Source organism: Protopterus annectens, chromosome 9.part0 (assembly GCF_019279795.1).
Source record: "Protopterus annectens isolate FY-2018-M chromosome 9.part0, PAN1.0, whole genome shotgun sequence".
Taxonomy (NCBI): Eukaryota; Metazoa; Chordata; order Ceratodontiformes; family Protopteridae; genus Protopterus; species Protopterus annectens.
Genome location: NC_056743.1, coordinates 782,624,897 through 782,639,301, shown reverse-complemented (window position 1 = coordinate 782,639,301; position 14,405 = coordinate 782,624,897). Strand labels below are relative to the sequence as shown.

Sequence of the window (14,405 nt, the reverse complement as noted above, 5' to 3'; positions counted from 1 at the left end):
GGTACGAGAACCCTCTAATTGTGTAAGTGTCTTATGTTTCAAGCTATATCCTTCAACCAACAAATCATCACTCAAATTATTATCTTCTCTTTGATCTATGTTTCTTTTCTTATTCCACAACTATGTCAAATTTTGTAACAAAAGACTCAGAAAAAAATTCCTCAATAACTGAAATTGTATTATCATAATTTTCCTCCACACAGTTATTTTTATATTTTGAAACATTAGAACAATCAGATTTGTTAGTATAATGACCTGGTACTCCCTTTATTACCACATGTTCTAAGTCACTTGCATGTATCCTTGAAAGAGAGGGCATGGTTTGTATAATGGTTAAGGTGTTCACCTTAAAGACACAAGGTGCAGGGTTTGATCCTCACATGAGGTAATTGGCTTAAAATGGCCTGCAAAGGCAGTTAGTCTAGTACTACCCTATGAAGCCATAACCAATAAATTATTCATAAAAACATTAGAACTGACCACATTTTCTTTCCTAGTTTCTTCACATTGTTCCCTACTAACAGATAAAACTGTTTCATTTGAATTAACACTTGATAAACTAAATTAAATTTCTTCCACTAAATTTGTAAATGTGGAAGGCTTACTAACATTTTTCTTTCTCTTAATTCCATCATTATTCTCAACTTTCTTTTTCCTTTTAACTGGAATTTTAACTGATTTAAAAAGTAAACGTTTCCCAGCTTGCTTTCAACCTTGATTCTTATATAACTTCCAGCTGATCTACCTTACCTCACTTGTTTTCATCCTTATTTTCTCAATATCATTACTTTTTATATCTAAATGTTCTATCAGTTTTTAACACATTTAGAAACACATGTTAATCCTACTCCATTACTGCATGCACACTCTTTTTGAGAATCGAACAATTTATTTTTTATTTATTTATTATTTGTTGACCGGGAAAGTCTGACTAGGTTCCACAGATCCTGTTTTCAGCGGAGGCCCGGGGAGAAATGCTCCAATTACTATTTAAAATTAAGCTTAAATCTTCCAAAAGTTTTCAGTTAATACACTTTTATTCCAAATCAGAATTTATTCAATATACTCCATAAGTTATACTTTTTACCCAGTTATCTCTGTTTAATCAAATCTTCAAGAACATATGAATTTAAAGATTGCATAATATTAGTTGCAAAGTCTTTATTAAATTCGTATACTTTAATCTGTCTACCAAATAAACAACTTGTTATTGACCTATAACTACTTAAATGCAACCATACTCAAACACCACCAAACACCAGATTATAGCATTTTCTCAAGAGAGGAACAGTTATGGTTCAGCACACAGCCCCATATAGGAAGACATGCCTCACTGTTAAACAACACATACTTACACTGCTGTATAACTAAATACATTTATGGGCATTTAGAAATATTCTATGGATTTTCCACTCAAATTTCAATCACTGAAAGGGGATACCTTAGTATTCTAGGTCTCATGGCATCTATGATTCTCATGATACCTCTAGCAAGACTTCCCGATGAGAAAGATACAATGGTATCTAAAGTTTCTTTGGCCCCAGCACCAACACTCATTATCTTTTTAGATTCTAGTTCTGGGATTTGAGTGTAGAGAAATGACTCAGTGAAGACACCAAATATCCCTGAATTCAGGTCTTCTCTTCTTCCCTCCTCCTCATAACAGATGCTATGGACTTTGCAGTGTCAAAGGGGATAAAAGTCCAAGGTATATGGGAGACACAAAGATAGACACAAGCACATAAATGTAAAAGACAGGCTTCCCTTATCAAGGCATTCAACTTTCTAAATCACTGTTGGTTTCCAGGACCACTTCAAGTTGTTACAGAGAATACCACAGTGATGTGACATATAAATACGTAAGGAGGAACCAGGTCTAGTCCCTTACGCAGACTAGCCATGTTAGCTTGGGATATAACTTAACAGCACAATCTCACTCTGCAAGCTTCCTATATTTCATCAGAGCAATAGTGTGTGAAAGACAAGCTTAGCATGACAAAGGCCGACCCTCCCAAATGAAAACTAGATCAGTGGGTCTTTCAAGATCTGATCCACCTGTAGGGAGTTTCTCAAGCAGATCTTTCTGCCTTTTTGCTGAACAATAAGCTGTCATAATTCTGGTTCAGTACTCCTTGAAAAAGGCCTAGAACACAGTTGTCTCTTGTTTTCCTTGGATAGGAATTTTGCTGTATGCTTTTCCATTGAAATCAAGGGTATTTCTAAAGATTCAGAACTAATCCCCCAAGATCATTGTGGTGACTCCCTTCCATTGGATTGAGGCAAGGGCAATTACTACAAGCTTCCTCACACCTGGATCTACTCACACAAGAATGGGGTGTTTGATGGATCCCAGCCCCAAACAACTTCAACTGACTTCCTGGTTGATAAGATCTTAATACCTTTTAAGCACCTGTTTACTAAGAACATCCACTAGGTTTTAATGGTGGCAAGAAAGTCTGCTACTAGAAAATCATATATTAGCAAATGTAAAGGGTTTTCTAGTTGGTGTCAACATTACCATCACCCATTCAAGGCTGGTGCTTCTTTGATTTTTGCAGTATTTACATGATTTACTTTCCTATGGCCTGTCTTACTCATCTATCTAGTTCATTTGTTGGCTATTTCAGCAGGCTATCCATGGATTCACCCTCTTTTAATCTAGTCTCATGTTAAAATGTTTTTGAAAGGGGTTTTGCGTAAGAAATCTCCAACAAAACTGGTGGCTTCTCCTTGGACCTTAATTTTGTGTTAAAAATGCTAACACTTGCTCCATTTGAACCAGCACATCTGGCTGACTTGAGGTTCTTAACATGGAAAACAGTTTTGCTGGTTGCTCTGACCTCTGCAAGAAGAGCATCTGAGTCACAAGCTCTTTTTGTGGGTGCAGAAACAAAAAGAAGGGGAAAATCTGTCAAAAGAAAGGGTTCACTGTATGTGCACACCTAGATTTCACACTGACAGTATTTTCATATGGAAAGCAGTGATGAAGGAGATCAGCTTCACCAAGGTGAACATGACCTGCTGGCACCTCATCCAGTTTAAGCTTGCTGAACTGTATGAAGCCTGCCTCTTCTTATAGGTTCATAGGTTGGTACTAGGCCCTAGGGCCTATACAAGCCATGCCATAACAATTCCATGGCTATTTCTTCCCACAGTATTTACTTCCCTGGACCCCTGTCTAGCAGGGCAACTGACGTGATCACCGAGGTGAATTTCCTATCTCCCATCCAATCATCAAGGTGCCTTTTGAAGAGGGCCAAAGAGGTGCTCTACTTGACATGTATGGTCAGTCTATTCCAGAGTCTTGGGAGTCTCTGGGTCAGGAACCTATCCCTCCAGCATGTTTTGTTCATTGTGATGACAAGGTTTAGATCCCTGGTGCATGTGTCTCTGAGGAATTGGGATTTCTTTAAGTGTAGCATGTCCAAACAGCTCTGGTTTTGACATGGCCTTGTATGTTAAGCAGAGATCACCTCTGAGTAGACGATATGTGACAGAGTATTAGTGGATTTGTTTTATACAGTCATCATAGGGCATCTGCTTTAGGCCTGTGATTCTTTTAGTGAGGTATTTCTGTGGCCTTTGCAGTTGTTGCAGATGTCTTGAGGGGTACATACCAAACGGGGCATTGTATTCTATAATGGGTCTAATGAGGGATGAGTATAGTGGGACAATGACCTCATTTTTTCTGGATGAAAAGCCCTTAGTAATGAGGTGTGCCACATAGAAGGATTTCCTGACTGTTGTGGCGATGTGGTTATCGAAGGTGAGACCACTGTCCACTTGTGTCCCTAAGTCTCTTATCACACTTTTGGTGTTTAGTGTACTGCCACCTATGTGGTAATTCACGGGTACATGTTTTTTTCCAAAGGGGATAACTATACTTTTATTGGCATTGAGCTTGAGCCCATGGCTCTGGCACTAAGCATATGTTTCTGTAAGGCCCTTTTGTAGAATATCCACATCATTTGGGGATTCAATAATGGCTCCCAGTTTGCAGTCATCTGTGAACTTTGTTAGCCAGAGTCCCTTAGTGTTGGCTTGTACTTCAGAGAACTAGATGCCAAACAAGAGCGGTCCCGGGACAGAACCCTGAGGTACTCCACTTGTTACTTGTCCGGAGCTGGATTTGGAGTCGGCTACTTTTACAGTGTGGGTTCTGTCAGTAAGCCAGTTGGCAACCCATCGAGTGATGAAGGGATTAATGCCCAGCTTAGTAAGTTTATCTATGATCCCAGAGTGGAGGATGGTATTGAAGGCCTTGGCAAGGTTCAGATAGGCTGTGTGGACCACCTTACCCTTGTCCACAGCTCTGGAGACTGATTCGAAGAAGTCAGTCAGGTTCAGGAGACAAGATTGTCCCTTCATGTACCCAAACTGCATGAGGTCCAGTGTTTGAAGGTTGCCAATATCTTTGTTTATAAGTTCTATGATAATACATTTCATGGACTTGTAGATCAGGCTCATCATACTGATGGGGCGGTAGTTCCCGGGAGTTCCCGGCATCCAAGGTGGATCCCCCCTTGTGGAGTGGGATAACTCTAGCTGTGCACCACTCAGTGGGCATGAAGCCTGAGGTGAGGCTATGATTAAACATGACACTTAGGTGAGGTGCCAGTTCATTTTGTAGTTCATGTAGTACATAGCCTGGGATGTCGTCTGGTCCCATGGATGCTGTATTCTTAGCTTTGGAGAGTGTGTTTTTTACCTGTGTGGCCATTGTTATCGGAACTTGGCAATCTTTTGGTATTGAGATGGGCCCTTTAGGGGGTAAGAGGGGGGTGATGTTTGCACTGAATCAATCTGCCAGGATATTGGCAATATCCTTGGGATCAGTATATTTAATGCCATTCTGTTGTAGCTCAGAGCAGATTTGAGCATTGCCATTTAAATTCTTGACATAGCTATAGAATGCCTTGGGGTTGTCTTTGGAATCTTTGGCAATTTTATTTTCATAATTAGCTTTGGAGGATTTTATGAGGGATCTCAGCTTCTTACTTAGGCTGCTAAGGGAGTTTTTTGCATCCTGGGATTTTTCTCTTTTCTGCAATAGTTCTTCCTTTTGTTGTAAAGTTTGTTTATGGCAAGGAACCACCAGACTGGCTTCCTTTTTTTGGAGGACTGCATCTTAGTTCTATTGGTGATGGCACGATTCATGCAAGAGTGGATGTGCTCATACAGTGCCTTAGAGTAGGATCCAGCAGTCAAACTTTCAGTTCCCATCTACATGGGTGTCATGAAGTTTGTCACTTCTGACTTGAGTATCATGAAGTTGGCTTTGGAGAAGTTTTTTACAGAGGTTTCCTTACTGGGGGGTGGGGGGTGGGATGGGATGTGGATGTCAAGGGTGATTACCTTATAGTCAGACCTGACCAACGAGGGGGTGACCATAGGTGTGGAATATCGATTTCCCATGTTGGTAATGACCAGGTCTAGGATATTGGAGCCCCTGGTGGGACTAAGGATTAGTTGATCCAGGCCGTTGGAATTTAGTTGCAGTACTTATATTACTATAATTTTATTTAATTTTAAATTTTGCAGTGTATTTATTTCAGATCTAACTGACATGTTCACCTTACTTTCAGGTATTTCAGGTATTTTAAAAGGGGTTACTGGTGCATTTACTTCAGGTTTACTTTAAGATGATAAATGTTTATTAGAAAAAAAAAAGTTTGTTCCCATCTCTCTTGCATTTCATTGCATTACTATTTGTTTTTTGTTTTTTGCATTTAGTCAAAGTAATTCACATATTGTTCAGGTACAAAATATTTTTCACTGACTATAAATAAAAAAGAATCTGTAGTTATGTAGTATGTTATCTTATCATAAGCATGTTACATTCTGAGTGCTGTGACATGACGTTTTGTGACAGAATGTGTGATGGTTAAATGATAGTTTCACTATGCCACCTCAATTCACAATGCCTCAAGACACATTACCTTGTACATAACTACATAAATCCATTTCCTCAAGTACACAAACGATCACTGCAACAGCACTGAAGGTGAAAATTCTTTTGTCCAAATAAAAACTCAGCAACATGTTAAAAACATTATAGACAATAATAGTCACTCTTACTATACATGATGTAGTGTCTAAAAAAATAATATATTGGTAGTGCAGTGTGTGACATTGGCTGCTATAGTACATCACAAATAAATAAATAGAATGTTAGTTTCAATTAAGAAACTAGTAACCAGAAAGTTAGTGATGCAGAAAGATAGTAAGAGAGTTAAAAAGAATAGAAACAATACAGCCTGAGCAGTAGCTTAAGGATATGGTATAGAAACAGAGAAGGAGTTAGAAGAGCCTTAGGAACTTACAGACTGTGAGGGGAAATGTGACAGAAGAGGAGGATGAGGCTAGTGTGGAAGAAGAGGAAGTGCTGAGCATCAGGCAGGCTTTATGCAGGAGCAGAGCCATGTCTTTTTGAGATTATTTTTTAAAGAGGCTTTGAAATGAGTTAGGCCAGGCATAGACCTGGTAACGAGAGGTAGTGATTCCAAAGTATAGGGACAGAGTATGAATACAGAGGGTGACCTGGCTTTCTTGTGGGTTTTGAGATAGCTAAGATATTTTTATCTTCTGATCATAGGGATCAGTTTAGTGTGTAAGGTGTGACTAAATTGGCTAGTGCAGGGCAGGCAGTAGGCTTGAAAATAAGGTTGTGCAAGGTGGATAGCTGAATAAAGGCAAGTTGGTTTTGGAGCTCAAGCCAGTTTAATTCTAGGAGTGGTTTACAGTGGTGTGTGTGATATTTAGAGTTTGTGGCCAACTTTCCAACTTTGTTGTAGCACTGTTCTGTCTTGCTTATAGTAAAAGTTTGTAAGTTAGTTAGGATAGAGGAACCATAAAGAAGGGAGGGAAGTAAAAGTGTTTTTGCAAGGGTAGTTTTGGTCAGTCATTGAGTGCACTGCCCCATTTGGCATGCACCTCACTAAACACCTGCAACAACTGGAGAGGCTGCAAAAGTACCTCACAAAGAAGATCCTAGGCCTTAAACATTTGTCCTATATGGACAGACTCAAAAAACTCCAACTATTCTCTGTCTTGTATCGCCTACTTAGAGGCGATCTCTGCTTGACTTACAAAGCCATGTCTGACCCAGCTCTGTTAGAAATGCTACATCTAAAGCAATCCCAATCCCTCCACACCACACACTCCAGAGACTTCAACTTCATTACCACAGTCAACAGAACATGCTGGAGGAACAGGTTCATAACCCAGAGACTGCCCATGCTATGGATAGACTTCCCATACAAGTCAAACAGAGCACCTCACTGGCCCTCTTCAAGAGAAATCTTGGCGAGTGGATGGGAAGTAGAAAATTCACCCCGGGGATCACTCCAGTGGCTCTACTCGATAGAGGGACTAGGAACTAAGGTCAGGTGGCACGATGCCAGAGTAATCCTATGGGCTAGGCTTGTAAAGGCTCCAGGGCCTAGTACACACATATGAAGCTATGTTTTTCATATGTTCTAACCTCATACGCTGTTGTTTTTTTTCACTCCAAGACACTGCGACTTACAGAAAGAACAATAATCTTCAATAATTAATACATTATTTACTGTTTCTTAGTGACAGTGCAATCTCACTGAATGAATAACATTTTATGATCTAAAATGCAGTGTCATAGTATACAGTGAACTACAAAAAATAAGCAAATACAGAAGTGAACATACCAGTTCAAACAGAAATCAAACAAGCAAGCCAGCTTCAAGTACTCGAAGAGAAATCCTATATGATTAATTTAACTTGCAAGTATACATGTTTTGGCATTTTTTCCTGTAGTAAGAAGTTTTTAAGTTAAGGCCATAGTACCCATTTTTCTAGTTTTGTCTTGCTGCATGTCGTCTTCTCAGACAACAAAGCTGCTGTCTCCTGAATTCCAGACATGTATTCATTGTCACCCAAATTTTCATCTAGTCGAGTCTTTAACATATCTAATGAAGTTGACTATTTGACAGTTACTGGTGGCTCATTCTACAATCTAGGTATTGAGTATGTCACAAATATATCTCTTGTTATAGTCCTGCTGTTAATCATTATTTAAATAGGAACCCTATCCCTTATCACTGGATAAGATTTAACCACTGTTAGTGCTATTTCTGTCCTCAGGTCGTCATTGGATAATGTTTGAAATGAGAGACACAATTTCCATCTGATGACTCATTACAGATAACTGTAAAGACCTAAAATTTAGTCTGTCAGTAAACAGAATGTTTAGTATTCATTATTCTTTTAGTAAAGCATCATTGCACAACTTCAAACACTCCTGTGTCTGAAGTTGTTAAACTACAAAAAGGTCAACTCTGTTCTTTTGTTTATCTTGGCATATATATAAATACATCTTTTAATACCTTAGGGTCACTTGTTTTGAATATATCCAATACTAGACCAGCTTGTACCAATGTCCTGAGCATGATACTTAAAATTCCTGCCAGTTCCAGTTATCATACCAAGATCTTTTACCTGGTCAACCATATTTAGTTCATTATTTTCCATCATAATCTTATCCACTGTATATTTGCTAAAGGTAACTCTTTTCTTCTTGAAATGAAATTGTAATTCTGCTTCAGTAGCCCAGTTATCCACATTAGATTCTCTGCATCTTTAAAGTTATCTATTTTGGCATCAGCTTTGCAATCATCAGCATATTTTGTTAAAATTTATCTGATTTAGGTTTTTCAGAAAATACCACATTGAAAAGTATAGATCCCAATACAGAGCCTTGAGTTACTCCCCAAGATAATGACTTTCAACTTGATAGGACACCTTGTAAAAGGACACACTACACATGTTCAGTTAACCAGTTTTTAATCCATTTTATTATAAAAGGTTTTAGCCTTAACCTGTGGAGACAGTGAATGATATGATTATGTCTTAGACAATCAAAAGCTTTGAATGCATCCAAATATATTGCAGCACAGCTTTTTACCTGATTTTCTTAAAATAGATGTTCCATCATAAAAGTTTATTTAGAAGGTCAGGGTAGATCTGCCCTTTATAAATACATATTAATTGGCATCCAAATTTAGTCCATAGATTTTGTTCATAATATACATCTCAAAACAACACCCTAATGAAATGTCGACACTCGAAATGCCAAGTGCCGACAAGCTGAAAAAAACCCTGAAAACTTAGGAGAAGAACTCCTTCTTCTTCTTTCGGCTTTTTCCTGGTTAGGGGTCACCACAGCGGATCATCTGTCTGCTCATGATTGGCAGTGGAGTTTTACGGTGTCAAGTTGCCAGCCCAGTGCCCAACCTTCCACAGAAGGCACACACATGCACACACTCACACCTAGGGCCAATTCACAGTGTTCAATCCACCTACTGCATGTCTTTGGGATGTGGGAGGAAACCGGATCACCTGGAGGAAACCCACAGGGAGGACATGCAGACTCTGCACAGAAGGCACCCCAGCCAAGAATCGAACCAGAGAACCTCTTGCTGTGAGGCAACAATGCTAACCGCTGCACCACCGTGGCCGCCCGAAAACTTAGGAGAAGAACAATTCTCAAAAATTACTCTTCTCCTTAAAACTTCTTTTTGCAGGTGGAGCAAACACCCCTTGCATCCCCCCCACACTCCCTGAACTCAGAGACTGCTATACCTTGGAGAAAAGGGAATATTTCGAGAAATGGCATCTTGGACTTGGTATATATAAGTCCGTTCTTTCAGCCATTCATTCTCTGTGTTTCAGGACTAGCTGTAGGAGATCCAGCCATTTCAAATGGTTACTCTCAAGACACTTCCCTAATCTGGTTGTAAAATTTATCTAATGATAATTTGTCCTATCTTGTTTCCTCCCTTAAATATAGGAACAGTATGAGATTTCTTCAAATCATTAAGTACTAGTCTCTGTACCAGCATACCATTAAGTATAACTACTAATGGCAATACAATTATGTCGGCAATAAATGAATTAATTTTTGCAAACATTTTATCATGTCGCATCAAACTGTTTTTTTTTTAATTTATTTATTCACTGATACATACTGAATGTATATTATACAAATTATTGGCAGTATTCATTTAAAAAGTAATCATTAAATATTTGAGCCATTTCATCTCTCCAGAACTCTATGTAGATTAAGATTAAGAAGACTTTTTATACTTTTCTTTGCCTTTACATGTTTAAATAATTGTTTCTTATTATCAGAAATTATAACAAAAAAGTCATACTTGCTTTTTCTAGTAGTTAGACACAATTCTAAATTCTTAGTAATACCATTTAAACTTGTTATGCTTAGTTCTGTATCTTTTTTTATACTTTGGATATAAACATCTTTTTTCTTAATAATCTTGAATGCTGTTTATTTCAGCAAGGTTTCTTAGTCAATCCACCCTTAAATGAACTACTTATTGTATTTGTTAGATAGATATTACAGATGTTTTTAAATCTAGTCCAACTACATTCCTCTGTTGTGTTCAAATACATGCTACACCAATTAACAGTATACCAAGTTCTACCTGCAAAGCCTTTCCACATATTTTTTTTCCTGTTTTTCAATCATTTAACTTATTATATCAAATAAAATACTTTGACAGCCTGATGTTCCTTAAGGATGAGGCATTCCACCATAAAAAAATTTTTGTTTTACAATGACTTAGGTTATAAACGTATGCAAACTTCCAGGTCAGACTGGTCAGATTTTCAATGAAATTGTCATTCAGTAAAGGTAATAATTATTAACAGCATAACTGCATTTTGTTATTCCTATTCGGGCTTAAAATCTATGAGAGAAAGAGACACAATAATAAAGTAAGGGGATGTAGAGAGTGCTGACGGAGTGGCAGCAGTTTATGGTGAGTGTTGTATTTTCTGGTATTGTCATCCATTCCATTACATGCATTCTGAGTTAGTGTTCACTCAGACTCATGCAATACAAATATTTGTTTACCCAGGTTTTTATTAAAAATGCTCAGATGACTCAAATGCAACGGAAGAATATTTTGTTCTTGTTTCAGTACTCTTACATTGTGTGAAAGAATTTCAACACAGACATTCTGTTATGAGGCTGCCTCCTCATCTTAAGGTACCATTTGTAATAAAATTCAATATCAAAAATCATCGACCACTAGACAGATAGAACCGGCAATAAAGCACAGACCAGGAACTTGAAGCAGCAATAATTTAATCCAATAAAAAGCACACCGACTGAGCGCTTTCACCAGTACAACTGGCTTCATCAGAGTCGTATACAATTACCCAGCATGGCTTCCTTTAAATATTCTTACTAAAATTCAATTATCCAATCATTCAAACAATTCTCTAATTAACTTTGTCTGTAAAATCAATTAAAATTTTTTTTTAAAATGCTTGAATAAGTCTCATATACATTCAATCGTTACTTAATATGTTTTGATTCCATTTTAAATCCTTGTTCAATACATTTTAATTCAATTTTAATACAAAAACCCCCTACAAAATAATTTATTCTTAAACACTAAGTATTTAATAGTTGAACATCTAATAAAGCTATATGTTTCTTTTAACAAAAATACTTGTGTGAATAATTATCTGTGTAATATATTTTTGTATGTATGTGTAATAATAATAAATTCAAACTAGTCATATTATAAGGCTGTAAAATATATGTGTCTCAATATGTGTTTCAAATGCAACATACTATTAAAAACATAGAATGTCTCTCTTGTCCTGTCAACACAGTATAGCAAATGTGGTGTACATTTATTCAAACCTAATTAATACATCAAGTTTTTTCCTCTTACAAAAAATCTTAATGTGTATTATAAAAAATATATATTAAAAAATATATATTTAAATAATATAATTAACACAATAGTGTAAATTCTTCCTTTGTTATCTCTATTTGGGGTATCCCAGCTGTTAAGTGTTTTTATTATAGAAGTGTATTTACTATCATGTCAAAATCAAATAAATTGTGCCTTGTATTTCAACAAGGGTTTTAAAGAAATGCATTCATTGAGCCCTGGGTGTTTCGTGGCATTCAATCTAATCTGCCACTCCATTTCATGTAATGTAACACTGTTGTAAATGTCACAATTCATATCTAATTTCACCCTATCAACTATGAAAAATAAAAACTTTTTAAAACCATAACAGTCTTTAGAGTGTAGATATAGAGCATTATGCTTGTCTTTCCTTCTAATAGAACTACAATGCTCCCTTATTCTTTCTTTTAAACTTCTCGAAGTCATGCCTACATAAAATGCATCACATGACATGCATGAAGCAATGTAGACACAGTTTCTAGTAGTGCAATTACATAACCCAGGGCAGGCAATGGTACGTTTAAAACCAACTACACTCAAATAGGTCCCCTCAGCAATGTATCTACATGTTTTACATCTGCCACACTTGCTCATATATGATCTTTTATATCCATTGTTGGTTTTTTCAAGAATGTCCTTTAAATTGTTACCCCTACCATATGTTATAACAGGTGCTTTACCTAATATTGCTTTTGTTTCCCTATTCAAAAAAATGTTCCCAAAGACTCCTAAAGTTTGCACATAGTTCAGGTGCTCTATCATTGTATTTAAGTATAAACATTGGGGCATCTTCCCCTGTGTTATTGTTTACTTCTTTGTTGTTAACATCTTTTACCAACTTTGTAGCACCTCTACCTTTCAGAATTGGTGTGAATTTGTTCCTTCTCTTCCTATATACCTCTCTTTTAATGTTGGTCAATAATGTTAATGGGTAGCCCCTTTCCAAGAACATTCCTATAAGTGTGTAAATCTCTTTCCTAAATGTTACATCATCACTAATTAGTCTGGAGAGGCGGATCATTTGGCCCTTTACTAAGCCTTTCCTTTGGTGTATCGGGTGACAACTTGAAAAGTGTAACATTGAGTTGGAATAACTTGGTTTTCTGTATATAGTACTAATTAGCTCAACCTCATTTTTCAAAATTTTTATATCCAGGTAGTTAGCAAAGTCTTTATTCCAATTGTAAGTAAATTTAAGAAAATTGGAGCTCTCATTTAAGTATGCAACAAATTATATAACACTTTGTTCATCCCCCTTCAATAGAATTAACAAATCATCAAGGAATATATTATACAATATGATAATGTCATAATAACTAGATTTAAAAATGTTTTCTTTTTCCCATGTCAGAAGAACCAAGTTAGCAAAAACTGGGGCACACCGAGCCCCCATTGCTACCCCAGTTGACTGTTGATATGTTTCTCCTTCAAACAAAATGAAGTTGTTCTTTAAAATAAATTCCATCAAGTCATGACAAAGCTCCAATTTTCTTATGTCAAAACTAGGACTAGCCAGCAAACTATCATAAAATAAATCAAACCCTGTTGGTGTGGGATTACAGAAAATAAGTTTATGACATCAATAGTCAAGAAACCTATACCATTCATATCAGTGCAATCTACTTCTCTTAATCTCTCAAGACAGTGCCATGAGTCTTTAAGAATATGGCCTTAAGGTACCATTTGGTAAACAATGAGTATTTATAGTCATTTGGGCTAATTTGATTTATTTTGTCTATATTTTATGTTTTCAGATTATGAGTTGTTACAAAAAAGGGCTCATATAGTTTGAAAATGAATGAATTTTTACTTCTAACATTTCTAGTGGTCAGTTGAAACAATTTAGGCATGATAACACTTACCCTCTATGCATAGAATTACTAAGTGATGCTGCCATTGACTATGTTTATGACATGAGTTAATTCAGTTTTGCAAATCGATTATAAACTTTAGAGACCTACAGAGATACTGTGGCCCAATTTAGCATTTTTCAGACATGTCAACCAGAAAAATATTTGACCTTAATTAAACAGTGCTTTATTCTGAGTCTGCTGCAGCGGTAGGCTGCTTAACCTCAATGGATGGAAAAGCCATATCTTAGGCTTCCTCAAATAAATAAACTTAAGCATTAAGAGAAGTGAATTATTGTGTATACTCACATGTTAATGATTCCTTCAATCACAGAGTGCAGATTCTGAATCCATTTTGCATTGCTACACTGATCTCTCTGGCCTTCTTCAAAGTGACACAGGAAGTTTTCAAACCTGCCGATGAAATTTGTGATGATATCAGTCATCTCCTTCTGCACAGCGAACAGTTTTTGGCATTCAGTGTGGATTTCATGCAGACCTTTTTCCCTGCGTACAAGAGGAGCAATCTGTAAATCAGCAGTCATATGTATAAGGATCAGCTTAATTTTCTTAGGACTGCAGTCACTGGTTGTTTGGAGTTCTGAAATATGTATGTTCTACCAATGTAAAAGTAATCATAAAGCCTGAATAAAGGATGCATTACACCAGGTCTGTATGAAGCAGGGGGATTCTGCTTCTGCTGCTATAAACTACTTACCTTTACCTAGTAACATTCACATTCCATAGTAGGGAAGCTCTAAACTGTCCCAGAGTCTTTCTACAGCTAACTTTG

At 36.8% G+C, this 14,405-nt stretch overlaps 1 protein-coding gene across 1 annotated transcript in view; it reads right to left on the bottom strand.

Moving 5' to 3' along the window:
• LOC122810910 overlaps positions 1-14,122 on the bottom strand; it is a 220,134-nt gene extending 206,012 nt beyond the window's left edge. Inside the window, exon 1 of the mRNA XM_044082452.1 lies at positions 13,922-14,122. Coding sequence (XP_043938387.1) covers positions 13,922-14,058 — 137 coding nt within the window. The 5' untranslated portion in view covers positions 14,059-14,122. The remainder of the gene's footprint in view (positions 1-13,921) is intronic.
• Positions 14,123-14,405: the final 283 nt, after the last annotated feature.